The sequence below is a fragment of the Sphaeramia orbicularis genome, chromosome 9, assembly GCF_902148855.1.
Source record: "Sphaeramia orbicularis chromosome 9, fSphaOr1.1, whole genome shotgun sequence".
Classification (NCBI taxonomy): domain Eukaryota; kingdom Metazoa; phylum Chordata; class Actinopteri; order Kurtiformes; family Apogonidae; genus Sphaeramia; species Sphaeramia orbicularis.
In genome coordinates this window covers 46,801,317-46,822,786 of record NC_043965.1, presented here as the reverse complement: position 1 = coordinate 46,822,786, position 21,470 = coordinate 46,801,317, and the positions used below count along the sequence as shown (strand labels likewise).

Below are 21,470 nucleotides of genomic sequence, written 5' to 3'. Positions count from 1 at the left end.
AGATTGGTTTGGTGGACGTCTCTAAAATGAGTCCAGGGAGCTCCAATGCTCAAACATTAGTTCCACCTGATACATGTTCTAACCTGAGGAACAAAAAAAACACTCAGGACTGATCCCATGACCCCTCTGGCAAGCCTACATGAAGTAATAACAGCAGAAACTGTTGTTAACATGTTCTCTTTTCTGACGACTCCTCCTCTCATCCACTTCATGTTGGGTTCATTTCTACTTCCTCTCCAAACGGCAGTAGCTGTGAGTCTCTGCGTCTCTCCATGAAGGTAATGTTGGACCTGTTTGACTCTCACCTCCTTCACTGTGGGTTCTTTACTTCAGTACTGGAATAGATTGAGGGAGGAGCACAAGGAATGTTCAAACATAAGACAATTCAGAAACACTTATAAGAGCATGTTTTTCACAAAATATAGGGAAGAGGGTTATTAATTGTCATCATATGTTCACTGTTGTTTATGTAAATATTTCCTTCCTTGAGTTAGTTATTATTTATTTATTTATTCGCTAGCACAACTAAGAAAGGCATTGGTAAAAGATTATATGTGTATTTGTATGTGTGTATATGTGTAAACGTATATATGTGTATATGGATGAATGAGTGTGTGTGTGTGTTTGTGTGTGAATAGATATATAAATATAGAAGAGTAATGTAAAAGGAAGAGGGACATATATTACTAATAATATTGTAGGGAGAGGGGGTGGGATTAAATAAATTATACTTCTTCCCACCCCTTTTCAGGCATGTAAATGGAGTCATTGTGCTTTTCTTCTGACTAAGATTGTTATGATTCTTGATATTTGTATTATTATGTATGTTTTGCAAGTGCATATATGTTAAATTTCATTGCATGTTCGGAATAAATCACTAAATCACTAATCCCATGACCCCTCTGGCAAGCCTACATGAAGTAATAACAGTAGAAACTGTCGTAAACATGTTCTCTTTTCTGACGACTCCTCCTCTCATCCACTTCATGTTGGGTTCATTTCTACTTCCTCTCCAAACGGCAGCAGCTGTGAGTCTCAGCGTCTCTCCATGAAGGTAATGTTGGACCTGTTTGACTCTCACCTCCTTCACTGTGGGTTCTTTACTTCAGTAGAAACAGAATGAGCTTTAATCCATGTGTTGGAGTCCGTCTGAAGTGACTGTGATGAGACCAAGCCTCAGAGTAGAAGCTGATGTGAAGCTCAGTGGTTGAACTCAGTGTTGTTGTAGTTGATGATGTTACTGACGGTCAGGGTTTTTCTCCTCACTGGTCCATAAAACTCCTCTGGACTATTTCCATTAGACTGGACCATGTGTTTGTGCTTTGTTAGAGAAAAGGTGAAAAGTTCATTTCTGCTCAGAGGTGTGAGAAACTGTGAAAAAAGTTGGTCACTTCTTATTCAGAGTGTGAGTTTATCCATAAGAGTACATACATCTAATTCTTTCTAAGTGGAGTGTGTTAACAAGGTCATGAAGCCACATCTTTGGTGGATACTTCTTTCTTTTTCCAATGTGTGAGAAGTAACTTCTTGCAATGATAAGACTGTAAGAAAGGAAACATTGCTGGAAGTTGTTTTGTTTTTTTAACATCATCTGATATTTCCAAGATAATAATAAGTGTATGCAAAGTGTTTTTGATATTAAACTGAAGATATTAAGCCACAATATCTGAACCTTGGGACATAGAGCAAAGCTGTGGAACAGCGTTTTGTCTGCCACAAGAAATCTGTCACGTGTAGGGGTGTGTTCTCAGGGTGTGTTCTGTGTAATCTCTGGTGGTGTAGAAATTTAAATTGGATTAGGTCAGTGGTTTCCAACTTTTTTTGGCTCGTGACCCCGTTTTAACATCAGAATTATCTGACAACCCCAGACATTCAAAACAGAGAATTTTTTTTTGCTAAAATTAATTTGTTTTTGATCATGTAATAGTTTTCTATACTATGTTGCAAATAAACATTAATTTTAGACAACATGTAGTCTATATAATGTATAGTATTGTGGACGGAGGTAGAAAAGCCAGGTGTAGATTACTGCACAAAGGGAGAATTTGATTTTCCTTGGTCAGGATATGTACAGTCAGTCCAGCTTGTATTTACAAGGCTGACAATTAATACTGAACAAACAAAAACTCAAACTATGAATTATGAAAGAACTGCAGCATCTGAAACCGACCACAATGACCATTTGACAGATAAACAGAACCACAGTGCTTCAGTTTCAGCTTCAGAGTTTGTCATGTCTTTTATGGATTGTGATTGTCTCTCTCAAATTACAATCAATTTTTTATTAGTAATTTTTTTTTTTTTTTTTTAATCAATTAGAAATTTCAGGTGACCCCATGTGGGGTCCTGACCCCAAGGCTGAAAAACACTGGATTAGGTCATGCCTAGCACTATTAGAGCATTGATGAATTTGTTCCAAGTTCTCTTTCCACAGAGTGTCTGAGATCTCACTGCCCATCTTTTCCTCTCATTTTATTTTTATTAGAATGGAATTCTCTGCATTGATAGATTGCAAGGAGTCATATACATGAGATAGCGATTTTTTTTTGAGGAAGATATGGGCCAGAGGCATCTATCAGGACAAGAGTCTGTGAAATATTCCAAATGTTGCAGATGTCTTCTTACATAATCCTCAATTTGCACATATCTAAATAAACTACTTCCTGGTAGATTATATTTACTGTGTAATTGTGTAAAGGATGCAAAAGTGCCTCAAATGTACAAGTCTCTTATTGTACGGATGCCTATATTCTTCCAGAGAATTAAAGTGTTGTCTAAAAAGGATAGTGGAAAGGATAGGTGATAGGTAAAGCATAAAATATGGGTTTCAGCTTAAAGTGTGACTTAATTTGTTTCCAAATGTGCACTGTACTGTGGATCATCACATTGCTATTGTGTACAGATTTCTTAGTAGTATAAGGTACTAGAAGGATGGCACCTATAGAATAAGGTTGACATGCCTCCTGTTCTAATTCAAGCCAGTTTGGTGGAGTTACTGTGTCAACAAGCCAATATGCTATAATCCAAATTTGTGAAGGCCAAAAAGTGTGGGAGTGCCAAACTCCTTCTGATATAGATTTACAGGGCTGTTTCTTATTAGTTCTGTGAGTTTTGTAGTTCCATAAGAAGGATAGCACAATCAAGTCTATTTTGTTTTAAAGAAGGATTTGGCAAGAAACACTGGGATATTCTGAAATAGGTATAGCAAATGGGGTAAAAAAAAAAAAAAAAAAAAAAAAAATCATTTTAATAGCGTTTACTCTGCCCAGTAAAGATATTGACAAGGTCTTCCAAAACTGTATATTTTGACTATAATTTAGACAGTAGAGGTAGGAATTTTGTTATTTTTTTTATACAGCTCACCTGGAAGGCCATCAGGACCTGGGGCTTTATTGATTTTAAGTGAATTGATGACTTTTTTTTTTAACTTCAATAGAGATTTCAGACAGAGTTCAGCTGAGCTGATTCATTTTCATCTAACTGGGAGAGATTGCATTTATCCAACAAATCCTGCATTTAGTCTGTATTGTTTTTGGAAGTGTACAAATTATTGTAAAATTGGAGAAATCGATCATTAATGTCCATGGGTTTCATCAGAATCTCATCTTTATCAGATTGAATTTAATGTATTGTGCGATCACTTTCCTGTTTTCTGACTTGTGGGGCTAAAAGTCTGTGTGGCTTCTCATAAATTTAAAAAAAATAATAAAAAATTGTTTGGTAAATAATACTGCATTACTAACCCTTGCTGAGAATATCTTGTTATATTCATATTTTAAGACTGATAGTTTTTTATGTAGCTCATTGGAAGGAGTCTACTTCTGCTTAAAAACAGGAAGTGGTTCAATGTGTTTCCTCTTGACGTTTCTGTAGCAGACCCACTTCTGAGCCTCAGGTGGTTGTGGACCAGCTGAACCAGCGTAAGGGAGGGATTGGACTCACTGTCACATATCCATCAGAAGGAAGTAAGTAAAGTTTATTTATATGGAACTTTTCACAGAAATAATTCGCAAAGTGCTTTGGAGTCAAATCAGAAGTAGGATCCACAGACACACAGCTCCGTCCACAGGCATAAAAACTAAAGAACATGGTCTGAAAACCCACAGCTCCTTCACACACTCAAACCCACAAGCTCATTAATTGGTGTGTTTTCTGTTCCATTAGAAGCTTTCCACATGTATGTTCAACTCTGTTCAAACTCCACGCACTGAGGGTTAGGGTTATGTGAACTGGAGGTCTTGGCGTAAACTGACATGCCGTCAAATGGCGTTGAATAACAGGCAAAAGGACAAAAATGTGTAGGTATGGCAGCCAAACACCATAAGAACTGGTGTGACATACAACAGGACTGAATCAGATCAGTGTGGATCAAAGAGCTGGACTACAGTAGGTCTGTAAACAGATGGAAATGAAAGGAGTACGACACCAGATTAAGATATGGACTGAGTCCATTTCAGTGGAACATGTAATAGACAGATCCGGATGTGCTTTGAATAAACAGCACAGACTCAACAGTTTGAGCATCATGTGACCAAAACACCACAAACTGTGGGATTTGACAGACACACTGTCCTGGTTTTGTGTTCCTCTGAACAGCTGAGTTATTTCACAGATATGAGGTCTCCTATTGGAGGATCAAACACACTGACCTTTGACCTCTGATGTCACCCTCAGGCATCAAATCTAAACCAATCAGCTGTTGAGTCCAGATAAACCACATGTTCATGTTTGAGTGCAGACACTTAAACCTACAGAACATTAGTGTCATTAAAGGTTCTAGGCAGGTTTCCAGTGGTCTGGGCATGTGCTAAGCCATCCAAACATTAGCTGTTCAAATGGGTATACTGTTCCAACTGCATAACCCAAAGGAACTGATAAAATATATTTGGTAGGTATTTATAAGGACTTTGATGATTGACTTAAATAACAGATTTGTGTTAAAAAATGCCAAAATAAGCCTGGTAACGGAGAAAAAAAAAGAACATCAGTGTTTTTGTACTTACACAAATGGTTAAAATGACCTGTTTCGGACAAAAGTTCACATAAAATACAATTAAATATGTGAACTAATATGTGTTTCTATGACACCAGTTAGTGTTGGAGCAAAAATGACCCATAATTCAAATTTCATTCAGCACAAAAGAAAATAACTGATCCAAACAGACTATCGTCTCAAAAGCACCGACTATTTAGTTTGAAGAAAACAGACACATAAGTTTCCAACTACAGCTGTATTATATACAACATATGGAATATAAGGAACCAGTACCTGTCCATCATTAAATGGAGTACCTGGATGTTCTTCTGTGATCAGACATTGTTAACTAAAGATGACACTTTGTGCATTCTGCTGGAACTTAAACCTCACTGATCAGATCCTCAAGAGGGAACCCAAAGGAGGTTTTCTACCAGGACTTTGAGTTTCATTGCACTTGGACTTTCCATATTCATAAACTTCCTCTAATCCAGGGGCTCCCACAGTGGGGTACCCGTACCCCCAGGGGTACTTGGAAGAAGCCCAGGGGGTACTGGAAATATTTTTGGAAAAATCCATTAAATAAGTCAGCGTGTACTGAATATAAAATAAAAAATAAGAATTAATGCAGAAATATAAAACACAATAAATACATTCATCTGATAGTTTTATTGTCAATCCTCTTGTTGAAGCTTTGGAAACATTTGAAGAACATTTGTATTTAATATGATTCAAAATGAGTTTATTTGAGCAGATAAGGAATTATTTTATGTTGATAATTGGTTCATTTATTAATTAACCCTTTCATGCATAGTGGTCGCTACAGTGGACAGCTATTCTACAGCTGTTCTCTTGTATATTCATGGATTTTGTTGCTCTTCTCGTTGTTGTTTTTTTGTTTTTGTTTTTTTTACACATATCTTTATTAAAGTTTTAAGACACTACATATCTTTTCTGACGTGAATTGGTAACATTATGTAGATCTCTCCAGAGGATAAATCCCCAGAATCACAAGCCCTCCCCGCAGGTTTCACACAATTTATCAGTAAATACATGTTTCTGTGCGTCAAAAATTAAACGTGTGGTGTCCAGCTGAGTGGATATTTTTGCAACTTCATGAAAAATAGGTTTATAAGAATTTTATTGTCATTATTACCTTTTTAATGTATTTTTATTTTTTAGTTTTTTAAATTATTTATTTATTTATTTATTTTTATTTATTTTTCAGAAGAAAATTTTCTATCACATTGTTTTTTTTCATGCCTAAAGAGGAATAAAAACACTCAGGAAAAAAATTTGATTAAGGTTCTCATAATTCGTGCATGAAAGGGTTAATGACCAATTTATTTATTTTTCTTATCAGTGACCGAGGGCACTTTTCAGTTTAGATTTGGCACAAAAATTTAATTCAAATAAATATTTTTTTAATATATTACAGATAAATATATGTTGTTTATTTACAACATTTTGTAAATATAAACAGACACCTTTGGCACAGGAACATATTTGGACACATTTTTTTTTCAACCAAAAATCCTGAAGCCAGAGTTGGGGGTACTTGGATAAAAAAGTCTGTTTGAAAGGCTACTCTGCTGTAAAAAGTCTATTTCAGGGGGTACTAAGCCGTAAAAAGTCTATTTCAGGGGTACTCCGTTGTAAATAGTCTGTATCAGGGGGTACTCTGCTGTAAAAAAGTCTGTTTCACGGGGGACTCCACTGTAAAAAGTCTGTTTCAAGGGCTACTCCACTGTAAAAAGTGTATTTCAGGGCCTACTCCACTGTAAAAAGTGTATTTCAGGGGGTACTCTTCTGTAAAAAGTGTATTTCAGGGCCTACTCCACTGTAAAAAGTGTATTTCAGGGGGTACTCTTCTGTAAAAAGTGTATTTCAGGGCCTACTCCACTGTAAAAAGTGTATTTCAGGGGGTACTCTTCTGTAAAAAGTGTATTTCAGGGGCTACTCTGCTGTAAAAAGTCTATTTCAGGGGTACTCCACTGCAAAAAGTCTATATCAGGGGGTACTAAGCAAGGCTATAATCGTTAACGAAAATGAACGAAATGACGAAAACTAAAATTCAAAAATTTTTTTCGTTAACTGAAATAAATAAAAACTCTAATTAAAAGAAAAAAACGATAACTAACTGAAACTGTATTGTGAGCTTACAAAACTAACTAAAACGTATAAAAATTATGGATAAAATTCCCTTCGTTTTCGTCTTTGTCAATGTCGGATTGATATGAAATGGATTTATTTGGCTCCAGCAGTTTGAGCTAGCGGCACCATACGACACTACACAGTCTGTCATGTCTGGTCACTGGTTGTTTCCAGTGGTCTTCTGGTCCCCACTCCACCTGGAACATACAGACTAAAGCTGGGACACAGCAGCACAGTCCTGTCTGGGGTTTACTTCAGTGATGAGTGGGGTCGGGTTTTTGTTTTGTTTTGTTTTTTCTCACTGTGTGTGCGTGAGTGACAGAGACAGAGTGGAGCTAAAGGACAGCGGTAGACAAGTTTTGAACTAGCATCCAGGTAAAAACTGGAGAGTTTATCACCATGAAAAGGCCTTCCAAGCCCTGAACTGCACAGTTTAGAAGAGGAGAAAAGAGGAGGAGGAAAACTAATCCAATTACAGAGGGCTGTAAACTTTTATAATATTAAAAAATGTTTGATGTTACTAGCAACAGCTAGCTGAACTGAAATGAAGCAAAGTTGGCTAATAATGGAACTGGAGATGATTAAGAGATGAGATATCTGCTAAGGTGTGGTTTACTGATGAGGAACTGGGTTATATATGGTTTATATATGTTTTTATCTGGTTTAACTGCTGGTTAGCTGGTTTATATATGTTTCTATCTGCCTTAACTGCTGGCTGCTTTGTGCATCTCCTCTCACGCTTTGCACATCTTTGTATTGTTGTCACGAAAGTTACGTTGTGTATGGATCACACACACACCCAACCTGCTATAGGGAATTTATACATTTTACTGTACATGTGTTTGTGTCTCTGCTCAGTTAATGAGCCGCCCTAACCCGACCCCCAGATAAAGTGTCCAGAGTAACCCGCTGGTTCACGCCTCACTAATTTCTTTGAATAGGATGGTGAGGAAGATAAAATATATGAAATAACTAAAACTAATACTAAAACTAAACTAACTAAACTAAACTGAAACTAAGCATTCAGAAAAAAAGATAACTAATAAAAACTAGCAAACATGCTCCAAAAACTAATTAAAACTAACTGAATTAGAGAGAGAATTAGTGTGCCGTGGGCGACACGGTGGTGCAGTGGTTAGCACTCGTGCCTCACAGCAAGAAGGTCCTGGGTTCGATTCCAACACCAGTCGACGGGGGGTGGGATCTTTCTGTGTGGAGTTTGCATGTTCTCCCCGTGTCTGCGTGGGTTCTCTCCGGGTACTCCGGCTTCCTCCCACCATCCAAAGACATGCACTAATAGGTTAATTGGTTAATCTAAATTGTCCATAGGTGTGAATGTGAGAGTGATTGTTTGTCTCTATATGTTCAGCCCTGCGATGAACTGGCGACTTGTCCAGGGTGTACCCCGCCTTCGCCCCTATGTAGCTGGGATAGGCTCCAAGCGACCCCCGTGACCCTAGTGAGGATAAAGCGGGTTCAGAAAATGAATGAATTAGAGAAAAAAAGTCAAAACTAAACAAAACTAAACTATAATTAAAAATCCAAAACGATTATAACCTTGGTACTAACCTGTAAAAAGTCTATTTCAGGGGTACTCCGCTGTAAATACTCTTTATCAGGGGGTACTCTGCTGTAAAAAAATCTGTTTCACGGGGGACTCTGCTGTAAAAAGTCTGTTTCAAGGGGTACTCTGCTGTAAAAAGTGTACTTCAAGGGCTACTCCACTGTAAAAAGTCTATTTCAGGGGGTACTCCACTGTAAAAAGTGTATTTCAGGGGCTACTCTGCTGTAAAAAGTATATTTCAGGGGCTAGTCCGCTGTAAAAAGCCTATTTCAGGGGGTACTCTGCTGTAAAAAGTCTATTTCAGGGGGTACGCCGTTGTAAAAAGTGTATTTCAGGGGCTACTCTGCTGTAAAAAGTGTATTTCAGAGGCTAGTCCGCTGTAAAAAGCCTATTTCAGGGGCTACTCCGCTGTAAAAAAACATATTTCAGGAGGGTACTCCATTGTAAAAAGTGTATTTCAGGGGCTACTCCGCTGTAAAAAGTCTATTTCAGGGGTACTCTGCTGTAAAAATCCTTTTTTAGGGGCTACTCCGCTGAAAAAAGTCTATTTCAGGGGGTACTCCATTGTAAAAAGTGTATTTCAGAGGCTAGTCCGCTGTAAAAAGCCTATTTCAGGGGCTACTCCGCTGTAAAAAAACATATTTCAGGAGGGTACTCCATTGTAAAAAGTGTATTTCAGGGGCTACTCCGCTGTAAAAAGTCTATTTCAGGGGGTACTCTGCTGTAAAAATCCTATTTTAGGGGCTACTCCACTGAAAAAAGTCTATTTCAGGGGGTACTCCATTGTAAAAAGTGTATTTCAGGGGCTACTTCGCTGTAAAAAGCCTATTTCAGGAGGTACTCCTCTGTAAAAACTGTATTTCAGAAGGGTACTCCATTCTAAAAAGTCTATTTCAGGGGCTACTCCGCTGTAAAAAGTGTATTTCAGGGGGTACTCTGCTGTAAAAAGTCTATTTCAGGGGGTACTCCACTGTAAAAAGTGTATTTCAGGGGCTACTCTGCTGTAAAAAGTCTGTTTCAAGGGGTACTCTGCTGTAAAAAGTGTACTTCAAGGGCTACTCCACTGTAAAAAGTCTATTTCAGGGGGTACTCCACTGTAAAAAGTGTATTTCAGGGGCTACTCTGCTGTAAAAAGTATATTTCAGGGGCTAGTCCGCTGTAAAAAGCCTATTTCAGGGGTACTCTGCTGTAAAAAGTCTATTTCAGGGGCTACTCTGCTGTAAAAAGTGTATTTCAGAGGCTAGTCCGCTGTAAAAAGCCTATTTCAGGGGCTACTCCGCTGTAAAAAAACATATTTCAGGAGGGTACTCCATTGTAAAAAGTGTATTTCAGGGGCTACTCCGCTGTAAAAAGTCTATTTCAGGGGGTACTCTGCTGTAAAAATCCTATTTTAGGGGCTACTCCGCTGAAAAAAGTCTATTTCAGGGGGTACTCCATTGTAAAAAGTGTATTTCAGGGGCTACTTCGCTGTAAAAAGCCTATTTCAGGAGGTACTCCTCTGTAAAAACTGTATTTCAGAAGGGTACTCCATTCTAAAAAGTCTATTTCAGGGGCTACTCCGCTGTAAAAAGTGTATTTCAGGGGGTACTCTGCTGTAAAAAGTCTATTTCAGGGGGTACTCCACTGTAAAAAAACATATTTCAGGAGGGTACTCCATTGTAAAAAGTGTATTTCAGGGGCTACTCCGCTGTAAAAAGTCTATTTCAGGGGGTACTCTGCTGTAAAAATCCTATTTTAGGGGCTACTCCGCTGAAAAAAGTCTATTTCAGGGGGTACTCCATTGTAAAAAGTGTATTTCAGGGGCTACTTCGCTGTAAAAAGTCTATTTCAGGAGGTACTCCTCTGTAAAAACTGTATTTCAGAAGGGTACTCCATTCTAAAAAGTCTATTTCAGGGGCTACTCCGCTGTAAAAAGTGTATTTCAGGGGGTACTCTGCTGTAAAAAGTGTATTTCAGGGGCTACTTTGCTGTAAAAAGTCTATTTCAGGGGGTACTCCACTGTAAAAAGTGTATTTCAGGGGCTACTCTGCTGTAAAAAGTCTATTTCAGGAGGTACTCCTCTGTAAAAACTGTATTTCAGAAGGGTACTCCATTCTAAAAAGTGTATTTCAGGGGGTACTCTGCTGTAAAAAGTCTATTTCAGGGGGTACTCCACTGTAAAAAGTGTATTTCAGGGGCTACTTTGCTGTAAAAAGCCTATTTCAGGGGGTACTCCGTTGTAAAAAGTGTATTTCAGGGGCTACTTCGCTGTAAAAAGTGTATTTCAGGGGCTACTCCGCTGTAAAAAGCGTATTTCAGGGGGTACTCTGCTGTAAAAAGTCTATTTCAGTGGGTACTCCACTGTAAAAAGTTAGCGAACCACTGCTCTAATAAGTATCTGAGCACAAGGGCTAGTAGATGATATGCACCTAGTTTAGATATTTTTGTCAGAACATTTTTAAGAAAACTGGATTTAAAAATTGCAGATAATTCACTTGAACCAAAAGTTCTTCTGGACACGTGCCCAATGTTTTTGTTCCATATATCAAATAAATTCTATAAAGGGAATAAATGTGACTCATTGGGACCCACCCTGTTCTTCATCAGTACATAAGTTAGTGTTCATTCATATTTGTGTGCACTTGGTTAGCTTAAATGTTATGGAACCATGTGCTCAGGATGGTTTGGTCCAATATTTAGTACAAGTACAATAGTTGTCAGTAAAACTCAATAAAAATGAGTTTATGGAAAAGGTCGTATAAAAATGTGACCACAGTACGTTGGATACACAGAATAAAAAGGAAAATATGGAAAAAACAACTTCATATATTACATTTGTCAAATCTTTACAATATTTCAAAACAATGAGTAAATTGCTTTTCCCAGATGTACTTTAGATCAGATCTGCCCGTCTTCAAATGGAGGGAACTTTTTTATCAACAGGAATTTTTCCAAACCAAAACATCCAAAAACTGGACAAACTTTGCTGAACTCAGCTCTAATAGGGGATTAGGGACAATTCCAGTGTTTGAGCACACATGTATACCTGCACTGGACCAGTGAACACAGGTCAGAACCACAACCTGCTGGTTTGGATTTAGAGGGGATTCAATGACCTCTGGTCATGTGACCTCTGGTCTGGACTGGTTTAATCCTTCAGGTTTTAATGGAAATCTGAGAAACCATCATCACATGGTCATCGGTCATCATCGACATATCTTCTTCCTAGACTTTGAGAATCAGCTGTGCTGGTCCTTCACTTCAGGTCCCATCATCAGCTCCAGGAGGACATCTAGTGGTCTGACAGTAGAACTACAGCACAACCAACACACACATGTATCAGCCATAACACTTCAACTCACACTCACACCACAAACACACATATGAGATGTGGGACGCAGGTCTTGGTCCAAAACCCTGAGTCTGGTTTATCTGTGACCCGCTGGTCCACATCTGACTCTTCTCCATCATAGAACCACGTCTCAAACTCTGCTGTTTTCAGTGTTTGTTGTGTGACTGATGTGGATTCAGCAGAATGGATCAGTGTGAGGACAGAGAGGAGGGAGCCCCTCCCCCAAAGACCACCGACAGGACCCCCCCAGGACCTGGACCCGACAGACCCCTCAAAGCTCAGAGGTGAGACCACCATCTGGATCTGTACACCACTGTTCTCCATGTCAGAGGTCAGCACTAAAACCATTGACATCACTATTCGCAGACCTGCACCTGGACCTGGACCTGGACCTGGACCTGTACCTGGACCAAGACGTGGACCAGGACTTGACAGACCCCCCAAAGCTCAGAGGTGAGACCACCATCTGGATCTGTACACCACTGTTCTCCATGTCAGAGCTCAGCACTAAAAACACTGACATTATTATTTACAGACCTGGACCTGGACCAGGACCAGGGCCTGGACCAAGACGTGGACCAGGACCTGACAGACCCCCCAAAGCTCAGAGGTGAGACCACCATCTGGATCTGTCCACCACTGTTCTCCATGTCAGAGCTCAGCACTAAAACCACTGACATCACTATTCACAGACCTGCACCTGGACCTGGACCTGGACCAGGACCTGGACCAAGATGTGGACCAGGACCTGACAGACCCCCCATAGCTCAGAGGTGAGACCACCATCTGGATCTCTCCACCACTGTTCTCCATGTCAGAGCTCAGCACTAAAACCACTGACATCACTATTCACAGACCTGCACCTGGACCTGGACCAGGACCAGGACCTGGCCCAAGACGTGGACCTGGACCTGGACCAGGACCAGGACCTGGACCAAGACGTGGACCAGGACCTGACAGACCCCCCAAAGCTCAGAGGTGAGACCACCACCTGGATCTGTCCACCACTGTTCTCCATGTCAGAGAACAGCACTAAAACCACTGACGTCACTATTCACAGACCTGCAACTGGACCTGGACCCGGACCTGTATCAGGACCTGGACCAAGATGTGGACCAGGACCTGACAGACACCCCATAGCTCAGAGGTGAGACCACCACCTGGATCTGTACACCACTGTTCTCCATGTCAGAGCTCAGCAATAAAACCACTAACATCATTATTTACAGACCTCGACCTGGACCAGGACCAGGGCCTGGACCAAGATGTGGACCAGGACCTGACAGACCCCCCAAAGCTCAGAGGTGAGACCACCATCTGGATCTGTACACCACTGTTCTCCATGTCAGAGCTCAGCACTAAAACCACTGACATCACTATTCACAGACCTGCAACTGGACCTGGACCAGGACCAGGGCCTGGACCAAGACGTGGACCAGGACTTGACAGACCCCCCAAAGCTCAGAGGTGAGACCACCATCTGGATCTCTCCACCACTGTTCTCCATGTCAGAGCTCAGCACTAAAACCACTGATATCACTATTCACGGATGTGGACCTGGACCTGGACCCAGTTGTGTGTCCATGAAGAGCACTGACTCCAAGGACTTCAATATTGACTTTAAACAGGATCGTTCATCAGAGTCAGCGTAGGTGGTCTTCATTCAGACCTTTAGACCCCAGTGCGACACTAAACCACGTGTATGTAAATGTTGATCTGACCACAGACTCTATGGATGAACGGATCCTCCAGGACTCAGCAGGAAACTGGGTTTGGATTCCCTCATGTGATGTGTGTGTTCCGGTTCAGTTTCCATACAGTAGTAGGTCTCTCCATCAGCTGGATGGAAATCTGATGGTTGGCTGTGGACACACGGGTCCAAATAGTCTGTCATTAGATTCACCTGGTTGGACTCAAGAACATCTGACTAACAAATACAGAAGTACATTATTGATTTATACTCTAGAATTATTCCTCACCTGATGAACTTAGAATGAACTCAATGATCCTGATCTAATGGTTCAGTGACTTTCATTGATCTGTGACTTTTTGGATCAGATTCACACTATTGATCTTCAGTGTATTGATCATTTTCTTATTGTTTCTACAGTTTGTTTAAAGACTAAACACTTTGTTTTCCTGATGACCAGGATCCACCACAGACCAGAGTCCTCTGGACCTGATCCTGGACCTGGATCCAGTTGTGCGTCCTTCAGGAGTGACCGGTCCAGCATGGAACCACCAGATTTTTCCACAGAGACGTAAGTTTGATGTAAATGTCCGATGTCTTGACTGCTTATTAAATCAATATTAAACACTGACTTTAGTTGAAAGTTTAGAACGTGTTCATTTTCAGCTGATTCTTCACATTATTGAGTCTGTTTCCATGACCAAAGAAATCCAATAACTATTAGTAATCAGATCATTGGAAGAACCAGACCTGAGGCCTTTACATGCACTTAAATGTGAAAATCCTAAACCCTGGTTTAGACGCTCCAGTCCATTATGGGATGTCTTTGGGATTTTGTCCGTACATAGTGATGATAGAATCCAACTTCCTGTTATTGTCTTCAACTCCCATTTGACGAGGTAACTTCTGTTTTGTATGATTGTAATAGTTTGTGCACATGTGCAGATGGAAAAGAACTAAATCCATCCCATGAACCTGTAAACATGTATGAAGACATGGGAGGACTGGACACACATCCAGCTGTGTTCATCTGATTGATTGTAATCAGATTACTGCTGGGATCTGATCAAACACATCAGATTAGACTGTTTACATGGTCACTGGAAGAATCTGACAACTCCACAAGTCAACTCACCTTTGGGCGTCCCCATGGTTACTGCCCATCCTGCATTCTGATTGGCTGACAGGCGTCCCTTTGTTTAGTCTTCTAGTGACTGTTCAGTAAATCTTCTTCAGTGTCGGAAATGACATTTCTATTAGAGCCCGACCGATATGGGATTTTTGGGCCCGATGCCCCAAAGCCACATGGTACATAGTGTTCATATGACAATCACAAAAGTTCCTTCAAACAATACTCATTCATTATTTTCTTTATTTTCTTCCCATAATAATTCAACTCCCCCTCCCCCCTCTTCAAAGAACATACAGGACACCAACCCACAGAGAAAATAAAATAAATAAATAAATAAAATGAAATTATAAGAAAACGTGTTACTATTATAGTCGTGCAGTATATGTTATGATTTACATGGGCCAATAATTAAAGTACAAAAAGAGGACTGCTACGTAGGAAAGGTTTGATGTTTACACAAATATGTCAACACTGGATCCCATACAGAAAAGAATGTATCCCTAGATCCTCTGAGTGTGTATTTTATTTTCTCTAACTGTATGAATTGCATTAGGTCATGAAACCACAGAGACACGTCAGGTTTGTTTTTAGATTTCCAATGCTATAATATTCTTCTCCATGCCAGCAGTGTTGTGAAAGCCATGATGTTTTTAGGTCTTTTCCTGATGGTAGAACGTCTTCTATCTGTGGTACCAAACACAGCCATTACTGCACTGGGTTGGACAGTGATATGAAGGTCCTCTGACAGTGTTCTAAAGATCACAGACCAATACGATGTCAGGGCTGGGCATGACCAAAACATATGGGTTCAGTCAGCAGGAGTGTTTCCACACCTGTCACAGCTGGCATCTGTGTTAGCGTATATTTTAGCTAGTCTTGTTTTGGAGAAATGAAAGCGACGTAAGAGCTTGAATTGTATTCCTCTTAGTTTGGCACAGGAAGTCCTGTCATTCACTCTGTGTAGAGGGTTGTCCAGTATGTCCTCCTCCAAGTCTTCCCCCAAGATCTGTTTCAGCTTTAACACATTCTTATCCTAGACCTGGACCCTGAGTCCTCACATATGAGCTTCAGGTCAGAGGTCAGAGGTCACAGCAGAGTCAGAAAACATTTGACAGAGAACAGCATCTAATTTAATGTACATGCGGAAACTGGATTCTTCTGCAGTAGGATATGAATCACACTAAGACCACAGTTTAATGTCAGCGTTCAGCACTAAACCACTGTACCATCAGTGTTCACAGACCTGGACCTGGACCTGGACCTGGACCTCGGAGCTGTGTGCCCATGAACAGTGATGACTCCATGGGTGTTTCAGAGACTCAGTAAATGAACCTCAGATCTGGTCCAGATTCACCAACAGGGTTTTCAGCTCAGTCAGTCCTAACTTGGTCCGACCTAAAGTTAGTCCTGTTGCACCGTCGGTGTCACATAGTCTTTTTCTTCAGTCTCTGGTTCAGACACTGGCAGGAGAATCACACTAAACCTGATCAATGAAAACTTGTTGTTGTAGTGGGAGCTGGTCCTGGATGATACTGGATCACAGTCCAGGGTTGGTTCCTGGTCCACTGAACACCTTTGTATCATATGTTGTGAGTGCAGATGGTGAGGAGACACATTGTTAGGACAGAGCTGTTGGTTTCATCCAAATGTAGATGAGATCAACTAAACCCAGTGAGTGTGAAGCTCCAAACACACTCACATGATGATTGTCAGTGGGATCAGCAGGACCAGGACACCTGTCCCACTACAGGGGGTCATGTGACCCATGACGGGGTCAGTGTGGACAGACATAATGTGAGCTCATTGTTGATGATTGGTCCACAGAGTGGAGCAGCAGAGCTCAGAGGTTCCCAGTGATCCACAGCATCCAACTCAGCTGGACTCCACATGTGAGGTGTGTACTGGTCCAACATCTACTGGTCCATCTGTTCTGTCCAATCAATAATGTCCAATGCTGATGCAGTACAGCTTATTCATGTGGAACTCTTCAGGATGTTTTTGTCTTTTATATAAAATGAATGATGTTGATGTAATGTGTCAAACATTGGGACAGAAGGTTCATTAAACCTGAGGATTACATTGATGAACAGGTTAATGATCACATCAGATACAGACCTGGTTGTTGAAGGTGAACATGTTCTTTTGGATCTTTACAGGAAACACAGATGGCGGCATTTAAAGAAACTCTGTTGAAAATTCTGGAGGATTTGAATGATAGTGACTTTAAAAAGGTCAAGTTGTTCTTGGAAAATGAAAAACCACGAATCCCAGTGAGTAAACTGGAGGATGCAGACCGGATAGACACAGTACGTCGGATGGTCCAGACCTACTACACAAATACTCAGAAAGTCACTGTAAGGATTCTGAAGAAGATGGAAAGGACTGATCTGGTGAAGAAACTTCCAGAAGGCATCCTAGTATGTAAAGGTCAGTCATTAATAAGTAAATAGTAAAGTAAGAGATTCCACATTTCATTCCCCTGTGACACATTAAACAGAAGGACGGTGATAATGTTGTTTCCATCTGTTCAGACCCAGTAGAATTCTATGAATATTCATATTCTGTCCTGGTAACATTCAAACCCCTCAGAGCATCAGTTTAAAGATCAGTTGAATCTGTGAAGGCAGTCGTCATCTGGGTTTGTATAAGTCAAAAATCTAAGATGAACTCAACACAGTTTAGTCAAACTAAAAAAGAAAACAGTAAATTCAAACTGAGGATGAAGCAGAACTGTATTACACAAACATTAAGCTCTTTATTTATTATTGTTATTATTATTATTATTATTATTATTATTATTATTATTATTATTATTATTATTGATGGAGCAAATGGACAGATAATATAAGCTAAAACACAAGCAGCTGTTCAATCAGAATCCACTCATAGTTTTCTCAGCTACTCAGTCATTCCCACTAATGTGATTTGTGAGGTCTCAATGACCTTTGACCTTTGTCCACCTTGATGCAGTTACTTCATCCTTAAGTCCAAGTGAATGTTTGGTCCAGATTTGACTGAAGTCTGTCAAAGCCTTCCTTAGATTTGGTCTTTTAAAGGTAACTGTTCCTGACAGACTGACCTTTTCCTGTGGCTCTAAAATCAAAGTGAAGCAGCTGTCAGTCTGTTTGAAAGGTTCAAGTACAGTCAAAGACAGAAGAGACTCTGAAAACACACAGAGGTGAACACACCAAGTGGAAGGATGACACTTTTCACCACAGTCTTCTAGTCCAAGCAGGTCCTCATTCAGTCCCTGACTGTACCTGAATACACACAGAATCTGTAACATAATGATATGATGCTAGAAGAAATGGGAAACATTCCCCTTCCATTTGTGTTTGTAACATCCTCTGAATTGTCTTCTTTGTCTTCACTCAGAGAGCATTGACCAGTGTCGGCGAAAACTGAAGGATAAGCTGAAGCGGAAGTTTGTGCGTGTGTTTGAGGGCATCGTTAAAGCGGGACACCCCAAAACCCTCCTGAACCAGATCTACACAGAGCTCTACATCACAGAGGGAGGGGCTACAGAGGTCAACCAGGAACATGAGGTCAGACAGATTGAAAAAGCATCCAGGAAGCCACACAGACCACCAACAACCATCACATGTAAAGACATCTTTAAAACACCACCTGACACAGATGAACCAATCAGAACAGTGCTGACAAAGGGCGTGGCCGGCATCGGGAAAACAGTGTCCACACAGAAGTTCAGTCTGGACTGGGCTGAAGGCAAAGCCAACCAGGACATCCACTTCATATTTCCATTCACCTTCAGAGAGCTGAATGTGCTGAAACAGAAGTTCAGCCTGGTGGAACTGGTTCATCACTTCTTCACTGAAACCAAAGAAGCAGGAATCTGGATCTTTGAAGACTTCCAGGTGGTGTTCATCTTAGACGGTCTGGATGAGTGTCGACCTCCTCTGGACTTCAACAACACTCAGATCCTGACTGATATCACAGAGTCCACCTCAGTGGATGTGCTGCTGATGAACCTCATCAGGAGGAACCTGCTTCCATCTGCTCGCCTCTGGATAACCACACGACCTGCAGCAGCCAATCAGATCCCTGCTGAGTGTGTTGACATGGTGACAGAGGTCAGAGGGTTCACTGACCCACAGAAGGAGGAGTACTTCAGCAAGAGGTTCACAGATGAAGAACAGACCAACACAATCATCTCCCACATCAAGACGTCACGAAGTGTCCACATCATGTGTCACATCCCAGTCTTCTGCTGGATCACTGCTACAGTTCTGGAGGATGTGCTGAAGACCACAGAGGGAGGAGAGCTGCCCAAGACCCTGACTGAGATGTACATCCACTTCCTGGTGGTTCAGGCCAAACTGAAGAACGTCAAGTATGATGGAAGATCTGGGACAGAGTCACCCTGGAGTCCAGAGACCAAGAAGATGATTGAGTCTCTGGGAAAACTGGCCTTTGAGCAGCTGAAGAAAGGAAACCTGATCTTCTATGAGTCCGACCTGACAGAGTGTGGCATCGATATCAGCTCAGCCTCAGTGTACTCAGGAGTGTTCACACAGGTCTTTATAGAGGAGAGAGGACTGTACCAGGACCAGAGGTTCTGCTTCATCCATCTGAGTGTCCAGGAGTTTCTGGCTGCTCTTCATGTCCATCAGACCTTCATCAACACTGGAGTCAATCTGCTGTCAGAAGAACAAACCACATCCCAGAGGTCTGGATCTGCACAGACACAGTTCTACCAGACCGCTGTGGACCAGGCCTTACAGAGTCCAAATGGACACCTGGACCTGTTCCTGCGCTTCCTCCTGGGTCTGTCACTGCCGACCAATCACAGACTTCTACAAGATCTGATGAAACAGACGGGAAGTAGCTCAGAGACCAATCAGGAGACAGCTGAGTACATCAAGGAGAAGATCAATGAGGGACTGTCTGTAGAGAAAAGCATCAACCTGTTCCACTGTCTGAATGAACTGGAGGATCGGTCTCTGGTGGATCAGATTCAACAGTACCTGAGAGGTGGAGGTCTCGACACAGGGTATCCGTCTCCTGCTGAGTGGTCAGCTCTGGTCTTCATGTTACTGTCATCAGATAAAGATTTGGATGAGTTTGACCTGAACAAATACCATGATTCAGAGGAGGCTCTTCTGACTTTACTGCCAGTCGTCAAAGCCTCCAACAAAGCTGTGTGAGTCCAAACAGAGTGGAGTTTATTGAATTTAGAGTCTGGTTTAGGACATTTTTATACCTTATTCATTCCTTTTCAAACCACGACACTGATCATATTAATCAACATCATAACTTGATGGAATTCACACACAATCCACTTCATGTGTATGACAGTAGGAGCACATCTGATCCAGTCCATCAAACGTGAGTTAGTTTATGGTGGACCATGGATTTAGATCCTGTTTGGTCTTCAGTGCTGGTTCCAGGTTATCTTTAAATAAATCTGTAAATGTATGTGTTACTGAGACCCCCAGATAAATAAAGGGGTCATAACCATAATCATAAATGAACAGCAGTGAAGGTCCATACGGTTTGTCTGAGTGTTCACAGGAAATAGTAGCTCTGTGATTCACTGACTTTATAACCTGATATTTAACCAAAACTAGTGTTTATCACTAGAACTATTGGAACTGAAATGAAGTGGAGTTTAGTGAAGATCAGTTTATTCTGCTGCTGTTTTTAATAGAACAAACCAATCTGTTCTGTTTCTGCAGACTGACTGTCTATGGCCTATCAGATGAAGGCTTTGAAGGTCTGTCCTCAGTTCTCAGATCCCAGTCCTCTAGTCTGAGACATCTGGCCCTCAGCACCAATGACCTGGAGGATTCAGGACTGAAGATCCTGTCAGATGGACTAAGGAGTCCAGACTGTAAACTGGAGACTCTCAGGTCAGATAAAGTTAGAATCTGAATTCAGTTCTTTCTGATCTTTTGGTCCTGACTGAGTTTTATTAAATCATGTTGTACTTGTTTAAATGAAGGTGTATTAGATCTAGAGCTGCACAATCAAGTCAATCACAATCAGTGGGGGCTCGTCAATAGAGGGTGCTAGGGTGCCACCCCACCTGTCTCACATGAAGAAGAAGACTGTAAACGTTCATTCATAGTTAAAGTGGTCCCGTGGTCCACCAGGCTCAGATACAGATCTGACATGTGACAGTTTTCTTGGTTGTGTCACATATGAAATGTTCCCAAACTTTTAACCGTTTGTTTGTCGTAGCCTGGCTTCAGTGGGCGTCTACCGCTGCTCCTTCTGTTCCAGATCATTAGTGTGCATGAGCTGTCAGTGTATCAAAGATCTGGGAAAAGTCAGATGTCTCACTCTGAGCTACTTCAACTGGCTACGGTCGAACATGGTTTATCCTGGGATTGGATACACACGATGACATCACTAACGACCCATCAACTACTAAACTAGTCATTGACTGATTTTGCTGTCGACTAGTCATTGCAGCCCTACCAGACAAACGATGAGATGAACAAAGAGTAGACAAATAATCAAATATAGAGGCTAGTAGTGGAACCCAACCAACCACTCCTACTCTCAGCAGCATTGTGTTCCTCCCTGAGCTGAGATCTATGTGGACTGTGGTGGTCCTTCAGTCCAGACCTGACCTGATCGTATCATCTTCTGTTTCCTCCA

The 21,470-nt window shown here is 41.1% G+C and overlaps 1 protein-coding gene across 1 annotated transcript; it reads left to right on the top strand.

The window, feature by feature from the left end:
* The first annotated feature begins 244 nt into the window (after positions 1-244).
* Positions 245-21,213, top strand: LOC115426235 (uncharacterized). The gene is made up of 8 exons (XM_030144239.1): positions 245-278; positions 12,207-12,308; positions 14,175-14,285; positions 16,671-16,740; positions 17,003-17,273; positions 18,222-18,420; positions 20,543-20,671; positions 21,048-21,213. The coding sequence occupies exons 2-8, from the start codon at positions 12,208-12,210 to the stop codon at positions 21,211-21,213; spliced, it is 1,047 nt and encodes a 348-aa protein (XP_030000099.1). The 5' UTR covers positions 245-278; position 12,207.
* The last annotated feature ends 257 nt before the right edge of the window (positions 21,214-21,470 follow it).